This window comes from Carassius carassius, chromosome 38 (assembly GCF_963082965.1).
Source record: "Carassius carassius chromosome 38, fCarCar2.1, whole genome shotgun sequence".
Lineage (NCBI taxonomy): Eukaryota > Metazoa > Chordata > Actinopteri > Cypriniformes > Cyprinidae > Carassius > Carassius carassius.
In genome coordinates this window covers 14,023,525-14,045,105 of record NC_081792.1, presented here as the reverse complement: position 1 = coordinate 14,045,105, position 21,581 = coordinate 14,023,525, and the positions used below count along the sequence as shown (strand labels likewise).

At 39.0% G+C, this 21,581-nt stretch overlaps 1 protein-coding gene across 1 annotated transcript in view; it reads right to left on the bottom strand.

Moving 5' to 3' along the window:
* LOC132119389 (inactive N-acetylated-alpha-linked acidic dipeptidase-like protein 2) overlaps window positions 1–18,858 on the bottom strand; it is a 306,226-nt gene extending 287,368 nt beyond the window's left edge. Inside the window, exon 1 of the mRNA XM_059529291.1 lies at window positions 18,621–18,858. Coding sequence (XP_059385274.1) covers window positions 18,621–18,663 — 43 coding nt within the window. The 5' untranslated portion in view covers window positions 18,664–18,858. The remainder of the gene's footprint in view (window positions 1–18,620) is intronic.
* Between the last annotated feature and the right edge of the window lie 2,723 nt (window positions 18,859–21,581).

The window sequence follows — 21,581 nt, the reverse complement described above, 5'->3', positions numbered from 1 at the left end:
TTCTATCAGCATTAATATAGGTTAGTCATGTTTGTTCTCCGCTTTATGGAATATTTCTTATTTTGTCAAGACATCCAGCAAATATCTGGCTCTATTAGTGGTGTGAACTTCACAGCTTATGAAATTAATTTAATGAATATATATATCAAATCATCACAACACATGCATATAACGAAATGCGCTACAAATCATCACAACACATGCATATAGCGAAACGTGCTGCAAAATATCACAACACATGCATATAACGAAACATGCTGCAAAATCATCACAACACATGCATATAGCGAGACACGCTGCAAGTACTTCACAACACATGCAAATTAAGAAACAATTAACTAAACAAGGCAAATTTATTTTCATTAACCTTGAAATTATATTTATGATATATATAAATATATATATATATATATATATATATATATATAAATAAATTATATTTATATTTAGGATATTAAAGTTAGCCATCTTAAGTAACGTTTTACATTTAATCATGTAATTATTCAGCTTATTCAGGCTAATAATATCCAAAATATAAAGGAATCATGGTGTTTAAAAAACAGTGGTGTTTTTTCAACTTGCATGTGTTTTCTTAAAGGCAGGGTAGGTAAAAAAAATGTATAAAAAACTTTTTTTCCAAATTTGTTTAAACTTTTTTATATATCAATACATAATTAAAATGTAAGTACTCTGAAAAAGAAAGTATAAAAATCGAGTGACTGTAGACCTCTCACGACTGTTTTAAAGACAGCTCATTATTTCCATTCACTCCACCCCCTCCCTTCTGGGCTCCTTCCAAAGCCTCTACTACGGCTCGCTAAGTAATGTTATGTTAGCTATATTACGCAGCTACGTGTGCTAATGACACATGTTTCATGAAAAAAATATGTATGATCAAAATACAAAAAGAAAGATTTACCTGTCCAGCAGAAATAAAGCCATCAAGGAGTCACTTTTCAGCCCCTTGAGTTCCCTCAGTTCTCGCCATCGCTGGAAAGCCACGCCGATATTAACTCGCGTTTTATTTCTTTGTTTATCCAAAGACTTTTTGTTCATTGCCTTTTCTTGTACTGTTACTGTCTTCCTTTTTTTGCCTGGTTTGCCTTCACTAACTGCATAGGCTGGTACTGTGAATTTTGCTTGCTGTTTCTCTTCCATTGTTTTGGTATTCCTAGGATCCGTGCCTGTTGAATTCCTCAAATCAAACGTGCACGCGCAAGTGGGCAGGTCATGTGTGGCAAAAGGGTGGTTGCCATGGTTGCGAGAGAGTGACAGAGAGAGTGACACGGTTCGGTACGGTTCGGTACGTTTTAGATACAGCAAAAAGAAAAAAATTGGCAGATAAATTTCCTTGATTTTTAAAAAATGTTTTATTTATTAAAACTAACAAAGTATGTTTTTTTTTTTTTACATTGAACAATGATGGAGCTATTCTTTACCCATCTTCCATGGTGTTTTCTTAGCAGCATACTGTATAAAACAAAACAGCTCCTTATAAAAAAATTTAAATGTTATATTATTGTAGTAGTTATGAACAAATACAAAGATGTAACTTTTTATATGGAACTCTATAACTCTTTATATTGAGTGTGTTTTTACTCAATTGGTCCTCTATAGGGCTTATGTTTTTTGGAACAAAGCAGGAATTACGGTCTGTCTGAAATGGGCTCGTGAAGGAATATTGTAACTGGGCTCAATTACATTAAGCATGTTCTTAAAACCTACGTTTTGCACTACAGAGTATATGGGCCTTTCAGACAGGACGCGGTATGCGCGGCGCTTGCCGCTGGGTTCAGCGTTGCCCTTCAGATACAACGCGATTTGCGCTGCGCTATGGCGTAGGCGGAGTTTTAAAAACTTTTAGCGGGAGCTCTATCATAGTCTGTTGTTCCTTGAATGGAGATATGTCTCCATGACACAGCTTTCCTGACGATGTCCCTATACTACTTCAAACTTGTATCGTACAGTTTAGGAAATTCTGACACACACAGTACTGTACTAGCCGTTCATTCATTTTGATTTCCGTGCTTGTTTTGGATCCTATTGGTCGCGCTGGTAATCGCCACAGAGCGCAGCGGCAAATGTTGAACTATTTTGAACTTTGACCGCGGCGCTTGCGCTTTGGTCGACGCAGCAACAAAACGTCCTTGCGCGGAGCAAGCCATTGAGATTAATGGGTTTTATAGCGCAGCGCCACGCATACCGCGTCCTGTGTGAAAGGCCCATAAAGGCGCTCGCTCACTCAGTAGGTACGCGCTGAAGGCTCGTTGCAAAATGGCTAATGCGTTTAACAGACCAGAAATAGAAGATCCTCCAATAACCAACAGGTCTGGTGTTTGGGTGCACTTGAATCCAAAGTGCACCCAAACACCAGACCTGTTGGTTATTGGAGGATCTTCTATTTCTGGTCTATTAAACGCATTGGCCATTTTGCAACGAGCCTTCAGCGTGTAGCCTACTGAGTGAGCGAGCGCCTGACTGAGTAGCCTAACATAAACTTATAAGTTGGTGTTTTTTTCTTCTTCGGGGGTGTCAGGGGCATTGCCTGTTACGTCGTTTGGGTTATTGGGCTACCTTGTTGAACGCATATCATTATATTTCACAATTATTTTTTTTTTATTTTCCAAATATAATTAATTAGTCCAACGAACCGTTCGGTCCATAATGCGTACCGCGTACCGAACCGAAAGCCTCGTACCGAACGGTTCAATACGAATACGCGTATCGTTACACCCCTAATTGATATATATAGAAAGTTCAAACAAATTTTGAAGAAAGTTGTTTATACATGTACATGGCCACCATACTTTTTTCATTTATTATGTTTGAGTATGTTTGTAGTAATACAAATATACTATAAATGTACTCGTATTTCATTTAATAGTATGTTTTGTTTTTTACCAAGGTGTATATATGCTGCTGTACTTTTTTATATACTTTATGAATATTTGTAATGTACACAATATATAATATATTAAAGTTTTGTAGATATCAAAGTGTGTAGAGTACATGTGTGTATATATACTGAAATAGGCAGCTTTATAATATACTACAGTGATGCGTGGGTCAATGTATTAATAACCCGCACCCGACCGACGTTTTCAACCGCCCGCAACTCAGACCGCAAAAAAATAAAAATAAAATATTGTACCCAACCTGCTTCCTGACCCGCATTTTTAAAAAGCAGAAAATGCTCATCGTACCATAGGAACGTAGGCAAAAACTAACTAGGCCAAAAAAATAAAAAATAAATAAATAAAAAGAAACTTAATATATTATAATGTTGTCAAGATTTATAAAAAATCGTCAGTAAGCTCATAATTTGTACTAAAATAGTCTAGTCTGGCTATGTCTATTTGTATGTTTCTGCAAGGTCAGCAGACATTGAGACTCGGGTTTGTTTCCGATCAGAGCTCGTGAGCAGAGAGCGCATTTCTGAATATCCCGATCTGCACGCTCATTCCGTGGGATCTCGCTCAACCCAGAATGGCCCGCTGGTTCGAAAATATGCAAGGAGACATTTAATTGTTTAGTAATAAACTGGTGTTTCTGTGTTGCTGCAAAGATGCAGTTGACGATGCAGACTCACCATGAACGCCAGAGAGAAATGCACATTTCATATGGATAACATCATCAGAGAGTAGCCTATTTATTTTGGTTTGAATATTTTCATTTAAAAGAAGACATTTCAAGCTTTCTGTAATATATAGCCTATATTTCTCAAATCTGTGAGGCACATGCTGAGTTTAGTTCACATGCAATGCAAGTGATCCTGCCGGCGCCTTATTATATTGTCTGCTAGGCTATATATTTGCTTCTTATTTATTCAATACAGGCAACAGATTGATAAAACATTGATCAAAATTAAGATACAATTCAAACAAAACGAAAATCTTTTAAAAAGAGTTTTCTATAAAACAAAACTTAACGAAGACATCAAAATCATGTTTTACCAAAAACAGCGACGTTGCTCCCCATGCAGTCTTTGCCGCCTCCATCTCTACCTGCAGACTGAGCTCGTGCGTCATCTTCACCAGTTATTCAGCCAATAAAGTGTAGGCCTATGTATTTCAAAAATGTGTCTAGTACTATGTAAATTACAAAGGTTAATTGGCATTTTTATTTCAAACGACCCGACCGACCGCAACCCGAATATCATTAAAAATATTTTTGGATGACTCGTAACCGCGGGTGACCGCTCATTTTGGATCAACCTGCGCATCACTGATATACTAGTAGTGTAATGCTAATGCATGAAATACATGAGCTGAAATACAATTGAAATGTACTTGAAGCATATTTAAACAATTCTTCAAATATACTCTAACTGTAGTTCATGAAATATTAAAAGTTAATTTTAAATATATTTTAAGAAATACAGTACACTTAAATTGGACAATATAATTAAAGTGGTGTATATATATATATTGTGACGAGTCAGCTGCCTCCTCCCTGATTGTCACCGGCACCCCGTCCTAAATCGCCGCCCTTCACCAGGCTCCCGACTGGAGTAGGTGTGTGAAGGGAGGGGCGCTGGACGAGGGCTGGCGGCGTGTGATGGGGCACACCCGAAGGAAATGGAGCCTCATCACTGCTGCTGTTTAAAAGCCCAACGCGCCTCTCCTCGGGAGACCGGTCTATTCCCCGTGAATGCACACTGGTGTCCTCGTGGGTCCAGGAAGGGTGCGTTGAGGGACTCCCGCGCCACCAGAACGTGAGCTGTCGGACCCGGATGGGAACCGCACCCGTTTACACGACCGTCAGGCCAGGATGCCGGGCCGTCCATCCCCTGCCAGCACCGCGGCCAACGAGAGAGATGCGGCCGCTAGAGGAAGCCGCCGCCCCTCGCGCCCCGGACCGAAGAGGGGAGCGCGTGCGGCCGCCGGACTCCGCCCCTTACCTGGACCCTTCCTCCATGAACACTGCCCGACCCACACGAACCCCGCAGCATGACGAGGATACCAGATTCCCTGTTTATTTTGGACACTCTTCCCCTTTGGCCACCCTTATCCCCTGTTTTATTTGATTTTCTGTTAATAAAAGCCTCTCCGAGGCCTGACGCCACGCCCACTGTGTCTGTCTTGTGCTCCTCCCACCACAGTGGTGGAGAATGCGGGCAAGGCGGAGCCTAGACAGCGCAGTTGGGAAACATCTGGTGACGTCACTCCCTCTCGCTTGCAAACGTTCGTGAGAACCCGGACTGGGACGGAGGAAAACCAGCGACAGCCTCCCAGCCACAAAAGGGGTAAGTGACTTCTCTGTTATTGTCATTTTACCCTGTGGTTGGTTGAGGCTGTCACTAAAACCCGGTTTCTCTGTCCCTGTTCCGGCGCGCTGCGAGAGGGAGGACCGCCCGGAGAGGAATCCCCGCCCACTCCGACCGTTTGGAGCCTGGTTGAGGATGGTAGCATTCCCGTGTGGGCGGCGCCCTGATGACGGGGATGTCGCTTGGGAGGGGGAATGTGACGAGTCAGCTGCCTCCTCCCTGATTGTCACCGGCACCCCGTCCTATATCGTCGCCCTTCACCAGGCTCCGACTGGAGTGGGTGTGTGAGGGGAGGGGCGCTGGATGAGTCAGGGCTGGCGTCGTGTGATGGGGCACACCTGAAAGAAATGGAGCCTCATCACTGCAGCTGTTTAAAAGCCCAACGCGCCTCTCCTCGGGAGACTGGTCTCTTCCCTGTGCATGCACACTGGTGTCCTCGTGGGTCCAGGAAGGGTGCGTTGAGGGACTCCCGCGCCACCAGAACGTGAGCTGTCGGACCCGCGATCCGGATGGGAACCGCACCCATTTACACGGCCGTCGGGCCAGGATGCCGGGCCGTCCAACCCCTGCCAGCACCGCGGCCAACGAGAGAGATGCGGCCGCTAGAGGAAGCCACCGCCCCTCGCGCCCCGGACCGAAGAGGGGAGCGCGTGCGGCCGCCGGACTCTGCCCCTTACCTGGACCCTTCCTCCATGAACACTGCCCGACCCACACGAACCCCGCAGCATGACGAGGACACCAGATTCCGTTTATGTTGGACACTCTTTCCCTTTGGCCACCTTTATCCCCTGTTTTATTTGATTTTCTGTTAATAAAAGCCTCTCCGAGGCCTGACGCCACGCCCACTGTGTCTGTCTTGTGCTCCTCCCGCCACAGTGGTGGAGAATGCGGGCAAGGCGGAGCCTAGACAGCGCAGTTGGTAAACATCTGGTGACGTCACTCCCTCTCGCTTGCAAACGTTCGTGAGAACCCGGACTGGGATGGAGGAAAACCAGGGACAGCCTCCCAGCCACAAAAGGGGTAAGTGACTTCTCTGTTATTGTCATTTTACCCTGTGGTTGGTTGAGGCTGTCACTAAAACCCGGTTTCTCTGTCCCTGTTCCGTATATATATATATATATATATATATATACGGAATAATAATACTAATAATAATATTATTATATATTATAATATATAATAATACTGTATATATATATACAGTACAGACCAAATGTTTGGACACACCTTCTCATTCAAAGAGTTTTCGTTATTTTCATGACTATGAAAATTGTAGAGTCACACTGAAGGCATCAAGGGCTATTTGACCAAGAAGGAGAGTGATGGGGTGCTGCGCCAGATGACCTGGCCTCCACAGTCACCGGACCTGAACCCAATCGAGATGGTTTAGGGGTGAGCTGGACCGCAGACAGAAGGCAAAAGGGCCAACAAGTGCTAAGCATCTCTCGGGGAACTCCTTCAAGACTGTTGGAAGACCATTTCAGGTGACTACCTCTTGAAGCTCATCAAGAGAATGCCAAGAGTGTGCAAAGCAGTAATCAAAGCAAAAGGTGGCTACTTTGAAGAACCTAGAATATGACATATTTTCAGTTGTTTCATACTTTTTTGTTATGTATATAATTCCATATATAATTCCACATGTGTTAATTTCATAGTTTTGATGCCTTCAGTGTGAATCTACAATTTTCATGCAAATAAAGAAAACTCTTTGAATGAGAAGGTGTGCTTGAACATATCTTGAAATACACTAAATATACTTAAAGTTGTTTCAAAATAATACATTTAATATGCACTTAGTATAGTATAATTCAAATATACTAAGTGTGTCTGAAAAAGCACGATTTAAACATAGTTATTTTTCACCTGGGCTAGCCTGTCACTAAATATATATTTATATATAGCATTATGCTTATATTATATATTGCAATTAATATAACATTATAATATACCATATAGTAAATATGACAAAGTGTAAATTTAATATAAAACAATAAAAAAAATGACTTCTATATAAGAACATTTAAAAAAAATTACACTGGATGGTCGGGAGTAGTCAAAATGCAAGGCAACTAGGCATAATTATGCAAAATGAACTGATATAATAACATTTTGTCACAAATGTTGCCTTGTTGGAAAAATGTGTTGACTAATTAAATTGTTCTGTTATGTGACCTGAATTTCATCAAATTAGAATTATTCACATTTCTCTTCCTGCCATTCCAATCCAAATTCTCATACAACATTCTGTAGGGTGTGAATAATTTATTTCAAATACACACTTGCGAACTGCAAAGCAGTCTGTTCTTACAGTTTAGCATTCTGACCAACACTGCTTAGACATTCAGAACTGTAATACAGTACTGTAAATATAACAGTGGCACATCCAGCAGTGTTTACGGAAACAACACTGTAATTCAGATGTTCCACCTGTTGTCAGAGATTGGATTTACAGAGAGTTACATTTACATTCAGCCTGTGAGCAGTTCATGTCTGGACAAAAAAAAAAAAAAAAAAAAAACAGACAGAATTTGCATGTCCTGCTGTAAAATTTGACTGGTTGATGAAAAACAAGCTGATGTGGATTCTACACAAATAAATTATTACTATAAGGTGTCTAGAATTATTAATGGAGCAGATTAAATACATCTGATCATTTATTAATCATTTATCATTTTGACTTAACCCCTTTTCTTTATTTAACACCTTAAGACCCTGCAACCTCATATGAGGATATTATATTTTTGTGAATTTCTGTGAGACTGTACAGGCCACAGTTTTAAGTCTGGATGTACTGTACACAGCATAGGGCTTTGCAACGATATCAAATGATTGGATGTTTCACCATGACCACTCCCTCTCCGTGATCTTCGAAAATGTCTGAAATTAATTTAGTGACACTCTTAGTGAAATATGATAATATTTTTTAATTAAGATTTAAATCCGTCATTTTTTTTAATTGTGTGTCATGAATCAACATCTCAACAATACACGAAACTGCATGTTGATTTCATACATCCTCAGACGAGGACACCGGGACTAAAAGCATGTTTATTATGCATTTTGGGAGACATAACAAATGAACAGGGAAATAAATGATATTTCAATATTATATGAAATATAATATATTATTATGAATATCTTGTCAATTATTACTCCCATTATTACACTCCTTTTTCATTACATGTTGCCCCAAAAACACATTAATATGCAAATTAGAATTAGTTTATAGATACATTGTATATAATGAGAAAACCTGTTTATGGCCATTTTACACACATTTTGCAGAAAAAAAAATGTTATATTGAATCGTTCTGTAATAACTTAGTTGAGAATCATCTTTATACAGAGTTTGGTAAAAAAAAAAAATAGCACGCTAAAATAGCACGCAACACTCCATCCTTCTTTGGAACTATAAAGTATCGGCTGTAGATGTGTCATGAAGAGGGACCACCTCGATGGCCTCCTTCCTCAAGAGGGTGTTTACTCCGTGTTCCAATATCAGAACCTGCTCAGGGCCCACCAGTGTGGGAATGACCCTGTTGAAAGGCAGCGGCGGAGCGCCGAATTGAATGCGACATCACTTTTCTACATTCTGCTGGACCCAACAAGACACATTTGGCAGTAGTTTCCACACTGCTAAATAGTCTACTAAGGGAACCAGTCTCTCGAGACTGGTCTCTGATGTACTCTGAGCTGCTAGCTCGGTGCACTGAATTGGAGGACCGGCAGGAAACGACTGAACTAACTGCTCGCTGGAGACTGCTGCGCCCTGGAAAACTGGCAGGGTCAGCAGAACGATCTCCTGAGGGCTCTGAGCAGAGATGGCCACCGTGTAATGCAGTGCATCCCGCTCTTCCCCAGTAGGGGCCACCTGAATGTCAGGACCACTTTGTCGAGGGCTTCCTCGATGGAAGCACGACCCTCAGATCAGGCCTCGCCTTGGAAGCACCTGACTTCGAATGCTGCTGACCTCGGTCCCGTTGCAGGGAGTACGAGAGGCGATGCTCAACTTCTGAATTCCCCTATATGAGGAGCTGCTACACGGCCAGGGCTGCTCCCTCCCAGCAGCCCCTATAGCTAGAGACTGGTGAGGGAGAAACTGCTTGAATGCTGCTTCCTGTTTACGAGCCTCCTGGTATCTGTCGTCGCCGAACAGACCAGAAGGCTTAAAAGGCGCAAAAATCAGACAGAGTCAACCAAAAATGTCTGTCCACTGCCACCAGAGCTGCCATGGACTGCCCAGTCATGAAGGCGGTCTCCTTGGTGGTGCAGAGAGCTAAATCAGTGGTTCTCCTCAGTTGTGACACACTGTCTTGTTTAAGCAAGTCAGCCTGCTATTCCTGCAACACAGCCATCATATGCAGACACACACCAGCCTGACCTGCTGCCGTGTATCCCTTTCCCACCAGCACTAAAGTGGTTCTCATCGGCTTGGAGGGCAAGACCGGAGCCTTTATAGAAGATGCCACGTCAGGAGAAAGATAGCTCGTGAGCGTCTGTTCTACCCGGGGCATCGTTCTATTATCCCGCGTTCACCAAACCCCACCACATTGCCGTAATAATCAGCGATGGGGATGAATAAGCGGGCTGAGAATGGTTTCGCCCATGATCTTGACACCTAGAGAGCCGACTCAGCAGACCACGCAGGGCAGGGAGGAAAACACAATCTGAAACCTGATCTGCTTTCGCCCATATGCTTTGTCTTAGTCTCAGCCTTCTTTGACATGTTGTGATTGTGCAACTTGACAGACCACAATAAATGAGACTCACAAACATGAATGGTATGACTGACACACACAGAGCTTCGCTGAATGACAAAAAAGCTGATACCTGTTCCACCTCATGTGCTTTTATAGCTTCCTGAAACTTGTTTTCAGTCATGTCATTTAAAATCACTAATAATGTTATTGTTTTAGTTTATGCAAAAGAAAAGTAATTTTGATTCATATTTATGAGTGTAGTCTTTGTATCTGATATCACCACCTTTGTCCCCACCCTAAAACTCATTCTGATACAGGCTGTGGTGAACAACCTCCAAAAAGGACCACAATTCAAATAAAAAGTACCATCAAAATATCCATACAACTCATACAATACAAATGTGCTAGGTTCTAAGTACCCTAAATCCATACAAGAGCTTTCTGTGAAGAAAAACACAAAATCTCACTGTTCCGTTTTCAGCTCTGATATCAGTGGGTTTTGAAATATTTTCAAACATCATCGTACAACTTCATCTTGGAGTTTGACTGATGGCCATCAGCTGTTTCAAGTAGGAAGTCTCTGTACTGAGATTTGCTAAGAAAATACCATCATAATAAAGATACATGGTGTGCTTGTACTACCCATGCAGCATCAGTCATAAAATCTCCTCATCATGACATACATAATTTGGGCTCCTTCTGTTTTGTTTGGAGTTGAAACTCTTTCAGGGTTTGTTCCTGAGCCAAAATGGTAAAACTGCTTTCTGACAACCCCAACACCCCCAGCACTATTAGCAATCAAGCATGTCATAGCCAGTTATACAGTCTCTCCTGACACATTCATAAATCTGTAGTGCAAAGCCAAGACTTCACTGCCATCTTCAGCATTTTACAATCCAGGAAGAAGTGCATCAACAAATATATGCGTGCTATGAATTTGTGTAAAAGCAGTGGACTGCCAAGTTGTGTTTTTCTTTTTTGTGGGTGTGCATTAAATGGGTGTTTGAGAAGTATAAGTCCCTGCTGGTAAATACTGTAACTACATCACCTTTCTGGCAAGAAGCATCTTTCTCCATTAATGGTCTTTTCATGACAGATGACAAATTTAGACTGTGTGTGTTTTTTGTGGTGACACAATCTGCGTAACATATTTTTTACTGTCACATGGCATTTATGACTCAGATGACTGGCTTTAAAAAATGCCACTAAGCAAAGGTGGCTTCTTGCAAATCAAATATTTTTGGGAGGAAAGTGGGTTATTCTCAAAACATGGTGACAAAAATGACTCTTGACTCACACAGAGTGAGAGACATTCTGAGATTTTTTTGTGGAATGCTCTCTGTTACATTTATTTAGGTTACAAACTGAGCGGAGCCAAATCATTCTTTGCCTTACTCTGAAAAGGTAAGCTTACGCATTTAAATTACTATTCATTAAAACATATTTGTGCTCCTCACTAATATCTATAAGAGGAAAATGACCTCTGTGCTTAAGGTATTAACAGTGCAGGTACAGTAGGTTCTATGAACACGGATTAGGTCTAGGACAGATTATTTCAATTGAAACACTTTTCACTCTTCATATCTATTTAAATTGATGTATTTGGCACAGAGTTGCTAGAAAAATAGGCGTTAAAAAAAAGCAGTTTAACGTTTCTTTTATGGATGGGGAAAGACGTTCCTCACACTTGCACGGTTGAAAGATTGCTTGCATTTTGCCTCCACGTCTCGTGGCAACTTTTTTTGCTTTCAAAATCCATGACAGACCTGACAAATCCGTAATGAACCCATGGAGAGTTTTTCATCTGCAAAAAAAGTTGGGGGGAGGTACATTATTTTTCCTTCCGACGGTTGAAGGAATATCATGAATAAATCAGACACTCAAGACAACAGTTGTGAAGTGTCACGCAGAAGATTCATGCAAAGAGCTTAACTGTAATGTAACAAACAACCATTTACAGCAGCTTTATTGACACAGTAGACACCATATAATTTGTCCTGCCAGGCCTGTCCCAACTACAACTGGTCTGAATGGAATGTTTCTCCCTGTTCAATCCCCTGAAGGACAGCAGAGTGGGAAATGTGAGGTGACACAGTGTGAATTGAGTCAGGTTTTTCTGGGGGTCTTTTATGGTGATAATGCACAACTCTGAAAATGATCTAAAACTGAGGTGGACACACTGAATAGAACAAGACAGGACAAATACTGGGATAGACACACATTAGATGACAAAAATGCCATGCACAGTGAAAAGAAATGAATGTGCTGTATACATGAAGTGACAAATCAAAAATTCCAGCTAAGTCCCATGTAAAACTAATGTCTTGAGTAACATAAGATCTGCATTTAAATGCACTAAGCATAAACATCTGCTAGTGTCTTGTAGGTTACATTTATACATTACATTACATACAGTCAGTGGCAGACTGGGACAGTAAATCAGGCCAGGAATTTGACTCCACCCCAGGCCACCTCTGTTGCTGCAGTCACCACCCAATTCATGTGTCCACCAGACTGCTAAACTCTTTGGCTCTTTCAGTTGTTTGAATTGGGTTATACTTCAAAGATAAATCTAAATCCTTAGACTGTGAACGGGCAAATAATCAAATGAAGTATCAAGGCATTCACTGTATCTATCATCTTTCCCTTAATCCCCCTCTCTCTCACTATGCACATTGAGTTTCTCTGCAATATGAAAAAAGCACTTTCAATAATCTATATTAATTATGCAGCCATCAATTGTATGTCCCAATGATCACAGTCCTACTACTGATGACCTTATAAATCATAAAAGCACATATTTTTAAGAGTATAGCCAGCATGTTTAGTTTTGCTAATAGCTTAAACTTTTTGTTCCTGCTCTGACTCAAAGCTGAACTGTCCACTCTATCTTGTTCAACAGCAGGAGTACTAGCAGCACTAGTGCTACTGTTGCTTCCTTCGTCACCTTCAAAATAAATAAGCATTGTACACTACGCTACATATTGTAGGCTAGAAATGGAAAATCAATTTCTGGTCAATTTTGGCACTAAAAAAATACTATATCCCCATATGTAAAACAGTGTGCTAGTTTGTCATTAAGATGCTCTTTTAAAACATCTATCATTATATACATTTGTTATATACAGTACAGACCAAATGTTTGGACACACCTTATCATTCAAAGAGTTTTCTTTATTTTCATGACTATGAAAATTGTAGAGTCACACTGAAGGCATCAAGGGCTATTTGACCAAGAAGGAGAGTGATGGGGTGCTGTGCCAGATGACCTGGCCTCCACAGTCACTGGACCTGAACCCAATCGAGATGGTTTAGGTGTGAGCTGGACCGCAGACAGAAGGCAAAAGGGCCAACAAGTGCTAAGCATCTCTCGGGGAACTCCTTCAAGACTGTTGGAAGACCATTTCAGGTGACTACCTCTTGAAGCTCATCAAGAGAATGCCAAGAGTGTGCAAAGCAGTAATCAAATCACACTTTTTTTTGTTATGTATATAATTCCATATATAATTTGTTAATTCATAGTTTTGATGCCTTCAGTGTGACTCTACAATTTTCATAGTCATGAAAATAAAGAAACTCTTTGAATGAGAAGGTGTGTCCAAACTTTTGGTCTGTACTGTACATATATATATAAATTTTAAATAGATTTTATCTGTTGTAAGTCGCTTTGAATGAAAGCGTCCATCTGCCAAATGATTATGTAAATATTAGGGTGGAACAGTTCAACTTTTTCACAGTTCGGTTTGTTTCACGGTTTTAGAGTCACGGTTTCGGTACCATTGTATGTGCTATGTTTATGGAAAAACTATACTTTCAAAAAATATATATATATTATCATATTATCAAGAATATTCTAACTACAAGCAGAAGCACAAATAAAAACAATAGAGTAAAGATACAAATAAAATAAACTGACTTTCAGTTTTTTTTTTTTTTTTTTTAGGTAGGTCTTGCATTAGTTTTTAGGTACAGAAATTAAATGTAAAGCAGCATTGCCTTTTGGACTATAAATTAAAGATTATTCTTTTTTAAAGTTAACCCTCTCAAGTCGATTAACGCGGATACGCGTTTTGAGTCATTTTCTCCTGATAACCCCGAAAAGAACTTAAATTACACTTTCAGTTTTAATCGTACAGATAAGAGCAATACATCAATCGAATCTGTAAAGGGTCTACTTTTTTGCCTTATTCAAGCGTTTTAACATTTTTAGTTTTTCACTAACCACGCATAATATTTTTTTTCTCAAAAACACAATCATGTACATACATGCATTTCACATATTATTACAGCCCAGTTTGTGCTGATTACAGTGAGATTAGTCTTTACCCATTTAGATATTTATAAGAAACTGAAAAAAGCACAAATGTCAGGGCATGACAAAACTTCTCCAGGCCCCAAAAATACCCTTAGACTCCAGAGGGTTAAAAAAGCTTTTTTAATCAAGAGCAGTGAGTGATTTCTTTTTTGTTGCTGTTCGATTAATATAAAGACTGTCACTTTAAAAGAATGCACTGATACAGTGTTCGTAGCTATTAGTATTGAACAAAAGTGAACGATTTTTTTTTTCTTTTTTTTTTTTTATCGCTGTTGTAATGTCTGGGAATCCAGAATGAGCTTCCATCAGCAGAAATATTATTTTAACCCTGTTTTTTTACGTGTTATTTATAGTAAACCATATTTACTGATGCTTTATCAGATTTAGGTTGAACAGCGGTCTCAGCGCGTGCCGAACCGTGTGTGGTGAACTGAACGGTTCGGTGTTTTCAGAGAACCGTCCCATCCCTAGTAAATATAAATGTAATTCTGACCGACCTGCTCCCTTACTGGCGAACATGGCTAGCATTTTGCAGCAATTTGCTGCGTCTGTGGCCAGGGCTTTTCTCCTTTTTATACGTCCCCTCTCTGCTCCTCCTTTGCGTTTACGCCGCTCTATATTTTTTTGCGCAATTTTCTAAGATAAAGCCTGTCTCTGGATGTTTGGTCATGTGGCGTTGTCATTTTCACTCCGCGATCGCCTGATTCATAGATTCATAAAACCGTCAATTAATTCGCAGTTGCATACCAGCCTATTGCACGTCAGCCTGATTGACTACACAGCGGCAGCCGGCAGGCCAGAATGACCGCCAGGCCACCGGGAAATGTCCCGGTGCTCCCGACGGCCAGTCCGCCCCTGCATACAGTATTATATATTATTAATTCATACAATTATATATTATTTATATATATATATATATATATATATATTAGCCCTTTGTGCTTTAAGCAGGAAAGTCTCTGTCTCTCACCCGTGTTCTTTTATTTTCCTCTATTTCAGTTTCTATTTTAAGGAATTAAGAAGGTCACCATGTTCCACCAAGCTCATGTAGATGTCCAGCCTTATTGTTCCATATGCTGACCGAGATGAAGCAGGTGCAGAACAAGTGAGGTATATTTTTGCACACTTTTGTAAACCACAGGTGTCCTGGGCCATGCTTATCAATGGCCAATGAACAACCGTTCTAAGGACAGATAACAAAGGATGTCCCACCAGGGTTTAGATACCAGGATGGAGCATTGGTTTCCTCTCTCTCTGCCTTTGAAATTCAAAAGATCATGTTTCAAACGGAAGGGGTAAACAAAAGGGGGGTGATATGTGTGGTAAAGGAAGGATGATGTGGTCTTTTGAGCAGTGTGTCAGCAGGTAGAATGCAAGGTCAAGGATGGGTCATTGCTTCCCCAATACCGGCTGAATGTCTGCTCCTGATCATTGACACAAAACAAAAAAAGGGTACTAAATATAGATACACAGATGATTCAGATCAGAAGAGTCATCCTCATGTCTCTTCTTTGACATACACAGTCTCACAGGGAATGAGTATGCTTGCTAAAACTGATCAGGTGTACACCTTATGACCTCTAACCTTAGGGCTGGACAGGAAGAGGAGTGCATTTCATCAAAATAACAAGTGTGGACAAGGTGACATGACTTTTAAACAGCAAAGGCAAGACACACACACACACACACACATTTCCACTATTGTCCACCTCTGAGATTAAGAGGCCTGCATTAATGAGCTACCTGGTATGGATGCAAGTAATGGAGAGAAAGGTAGTAAAGAATGGCTTCTGTACAGTTGGATGTATTCACAGTGTGGCTGTTAAGCATTAGCAGCTAGATATGATAACCACACTATTATGTTTTGCATTAGCAGCTAGATTATGATAACCACACCATTATTCTGCCAAAAAGTAGCTTTCTCCATTGGTGGTCACTGAAGATTAGCCACATTTTCTTGAAAAACAAAAAAAAAACTAATTCTTAAGTTTGCGTTTTTTAAAGCTGCATTCCTTAGCTTTTATTTATTTATTTATTTATTTATTTATTTTATAATGATCAAAAATCAATTATTAAGCATGTACCAATCAGTGTTCAAAACTATCTATTTACCTTAGTACGATTCACAATGGTAAGCTTTGGTGGTAATGTTTTCTAATTTGAGCGGTCATTCATCTTTGCATCATTACATTACGTCTCTATACATAAAGAAGGAGACCCGGCCATTAGAGTCTACATCGTGTGTGGATGCTACGTGGGTGGATCATGTGTAGCCTTTTCTTGCAGCAGCTGGCAACTTGCCATTTTAGAATTAGTTCCAAGGAACACCTTTTGGGGGTTAAAAGAACAATTTATTTTGATGCCATTTGAATGGTTTGACAATTAGAGATTAGACACTGAATACAAACTCAATGTTTACATTGTTAAAATGAACAATTTGAGAATTAAGTATAACAATAATAATAATTTGCATGGTTTGATGTGATCTGAGCTAACTATGCAATAGTTAGATTTAATCTCTATTGGTAGTACAATTTAATGTAAAACATTTATTTATTTATTTATTTATTTTTCAGTTGGTCAGAACAAAACTGACAGACATGTTACTGTTCAGATTACATATTCCGGTGAAACTTCTTATTTTGGACATACTTGTAAGATGTAGAATCTGTAATTCCGAAGTACAGTGAATTTCCGGGCTGGTACATTGACTGAGAGCCCACACATACACCTCAAAACAGCTGATGCACAACCCACGTAAAGAAGATAATTCTGCAAATAACTGCAATTGCAGGTTTCAAACAGAGATGGCAACCGAAGAGACAAAATTTATGGACTGCAGCTTTAGTTGTTTAAAGTCTCTTGAGCTCACCAATGTTGAAAAATACAATAATATATTAAGAATATTTAATATTATCACAATCTAAAATTACTATATATATATATATATTTGTTAATGCTAGTTAATGACAATAGCAATATATTTGTTCATTGTTAATTCTTATTAGTTCACAGTGCATTAACTAGTGTTAGCAAGCACAAAATTTAGATTTTAATAATCCATGAGAAAACATTAACTAAAATTAATAAATGCTTTAGAAATATTGCCCATGCTTAGTTCATGTTAACTAAAGTAGTTAAATAATTTTAACTATTATTTTAACGAATTAACCATATTTTAAAGTGTTACCATTATTTCTGTGATGGCAAAGTTTAATTTTCAACAGCCATTATTTAAATCTTCAGTGTCACATAATCGGAAAAAAATATATATTATTTTTATATATTTTTTAACTACCATAAGTAGTGTACAGTATATATTGCAAATGTACTGCCAGTAAAGCAGCTGTCACTGATATGGATAGGAATGCTAAAAGATATCTCTCTTTTACATGAGTAAGCACACGTGTAGTAGGACAAGAACTGGACAAGCACACATAAAAGTAATACAGACATACAAATACTGTGCTATTACACACATAAACAAAGGCACACACACACACCTGCCAACGGGCCCAGAAATATGATTATCTATTGACCTGTATTTACAGTGTAAATCATTGTTGTGTGTATTTACAGTATAATATGTGGCTACAACTTACTACTTAGTTTCACTGTAATTTTTACAGTAATAGCTCTAAAAAATATTAGCAGTTAAATGATGACTGAATATTACCATAAGTCAGACAGATAGATAGCTATATCTGTATATATCTGTATATATCTGTATATATATATATATATATATATATATATATATATATATATATATATATATATATATATATATATATATATATATATTTATTATTATTATTTTTAACCCAATTGTTTAAAACAGTATTGCAACTTTATTAGTCATAGTTTATCTTTCCTGTCCCTTTTAACAACAACTTTTCAAAATCCACAAAAGCAGGCGGTAACGTTTTGTTTGCTTTTAGCACTAGTATCTACATGCTGTTCCCATAAATGTGCTCAGCAGCCATCAGTACATAAACAGCCAACATGAGGTTTGTGTTGACAGAACCCTTATGGAGACATTAAGCAAACAAAATATATTTCCTAACCCTAACCCTAGCCTGCAATGCTTCTGCAGCAAAAGAGAAACTGAAATACAACTGCTCTCTTGATTCATGTCCTCTACCATCTCATCTAATGACCAACACCTAAGAAAACCCCAGAGAATCCTTCACCAGAGCCACTCGAAACGGTTCTCTGCGTGAGTCTAACAAACAATTCAGGAAGCACCTGCAGAAGCGTCCATTCAAACAGGGCAGTGAGAAAACCAACTTCCACGCTCATTACAGAGAAAAAGAGTGGTGGCAATATAAACATTTACCTTGAAGGGCTGAGTTTGAATGGAATACCTGTGTATCCACCATCGCAGGTACACTCTGTCCCTCTCTTACTCCCTCTAAGAGGTGGCCAACAGGAGAATTGTTTATCTAATAGGTTCCCATGTAACTCCGTCTCTCTTTCACAAGTACAGCTCTAAGAAGGATTTCCTCTCATGTTGACAAATTAGCATAAGCTGCCTCTTGGCTCACCTGTACTCATCCAACCTGTTTGGCGCCTCCTCCGCCCCGCTGAGCCGCATGCACCTGAAACTGGACACACCAGCCTGAAATGTACTCTGTGGCATGTTAGAACAATTTCTTGATGTGAAAAATTATTTAATTACACTTCCTGAGATACTACAATGCCCAAGCTCTTTATTGCTCATATTGTATACTGCCTGTGAAGTAATTGAACCATTTAAATGGCAATTTTAAGACAAGAGGACAAGAAAAAAACTATAAACCTAGAGCTTCTTGTCTCCCCTGAGGGGAATGGAAACCCCATTCTGACTTTATCTTTGCCATGAAAGCAGATAGGACAATGAAGCCAATGAGGAGAGGAACTTGCAGAGAATGGCCCTACGGTGTGAATCATCAACGTTCTGCTTTATTTAGTCCTCAAATTTACTTTCATAATGCTGATACAGCACAAAATTACAAATGGCTCTGAAAAAACAATGCCAGTATTAGAAGAGTTTTGTTTGTTTGTCATCATAATCAAAATGAATGTGATTTTATGAATGATTAATGGTTAACAGCAACAAATGATATGATATAACTACAGAAGCTGTGTTTTAAAAAAAATAAAAAATAAACATTTTAATTAATGTGATGCACTTTCGTTTGCTGAAAAGGGTATTATTAACTATAATTATAATTATAAACTATGAGCCTGTAATTTGAGGTTAGTGTTACCTAAAAGAGATACAAATAATGTAGAGACCCAGATCAACTGCAAAACATGTAATTTCCCACATTTTGAAAACTTGAACACAATGGAAGTCAATGAGGTCCTATGTTGTTTGGACCCAACTGGCTGTTACCATGTAGACAAAAACATTTTATTTTATTTGTTTATGTTCCACTGGATTAAGAAAGTCATACAGGTTTAGATTGCCATGAGGACGAGTAAGTATTCAGGGTAGCATTAGATTACATTTTTTGATAAGAATGTTAAAAGTACAGTGTGTTCAAAAGGATTGTACTATTGTACAGACACTTTCAGTGGATAAAAAAAATGCATAAAACAGATATGAGTGGTGACATGATTACATGATTACTTCATACAGTGCTACAGACTGTAAATCTATACCTCATACTTTTATTTTTATATGCGTTCAATTTAATATGGTGTCTAACCTGACTAAGGCCTATGATGACCATTTTAATTTTAGGCTGAACTATCCCTTTAAAGCTGTGTCTGAATACATTTTCATGGTTGAGTAGTAGATACTCACAAAAGTGAGACAAAACACTTCCAACTGTCTTCAATGGGCAGTTACAATTATGAATTGCAAAGTTGGTCTGTGCATGGCATAACTTTCTAACCTTCACATGGCGTATCTCATTAAAGAGCAAAAAAGATGAATAGGAGACGTTTCACCTCGAGTATCTGAGTCTAAACTGCATTTTGAGAGAAATATGGAAATCTTTTGATCTACTGAATGCAAATATTCTCGCCACCCAAATAAACTGGCCTGGTGAGAAGGCTTTAACCAGAAGGTCCAAAGAGCAACCCCTGTGTCTAATGAGTGTGCAATAGCACCCGTTCCTCTCCTCAGCCCATCGGATGAATGCTCAGCCTCTGGAACATGCATCAGACCGATAGGTGGCTGTAGTCCATGATTTAATAAAGTGAAGAGGTTTCAGTTTACAAAACTGCTCGGTTTATATATCCATCAGATTCCCTAGAAAAATGCAATCACTCACTGCGCACACACCTCAAAGATGGTCTCAACATAAATAACATAATTGAATAACCACAGAAACATCCCAGCTTACATGCATACACCTATTATGTTACACATTCACAGAGCACTGGGTAAAAAAAGACCAGCAGGCCCAACATTCAGGCCAATTGTTGTGGCCCCATTGTTCAAATCCTGATGGGAATCTCAGGGGCCGGCCTGAATAGAGATGCTACTGCGGTCTCCTGTTACTTCCCATGGTTTCTAAATGATGGGGCCTTGTTCACCGGCTTCTTCTTAATGTTTAGATGCACCTGATAATAACATCACCTGGGCCTCCTCCTCGTCCTCATCCCCATCCTCTAGATCTTTGTATAACACTTACTCATTGAAAATAAATTGAAAAAAAAAGAAGCTTAGAGACTGGGACTCTTATATCTGGCTGCATCTGTAGTCCACTGAAAGAACACAAAAAGTGAAAGCACAGTAATTATGATTAAGAGCTTACCAAACAAAATAGAACAGGGGAAGAATGTTTTCTGCTGTCTCATCTTTCCAACTGGGGATACAAAGTGGACAGTAGAAAAGGGCATTTGTATATACAATTTTTCATGCCTTTTTATTCGTTTTTTTTGTATGAGAATATATTACATTATTCTTCACAAATCCTCTTAAGTAAACAAAATAGAAATGTCCCATAGAATGCACTTCCAAGTTAGGACTAGAAGTTTTATTTCCATGTCATGTTTAAAAAAAATAAAAGAAAAAAAAAACGTTACAAGGGTGCTTTATGAACAACAACAACAACTTATTATTATTATTATTATTATTATTATTAATCACTTTTTCAAGCACCTTTACAAAGCTCAAGAGCATTTTGCAATTGTTTAGATTAATATAAAAGAAAATGAATGATAAACTAGTATTATTTACTATCAATAATAGTTCATAATATAAAAATGTCCACTCTATTTATTTTAAGAATTGAGAGCTAGTTCTGCTAACATTTTGTTTAATTTCAGTTGAACAGTCTCATAAAGCATGATCTATTATGCA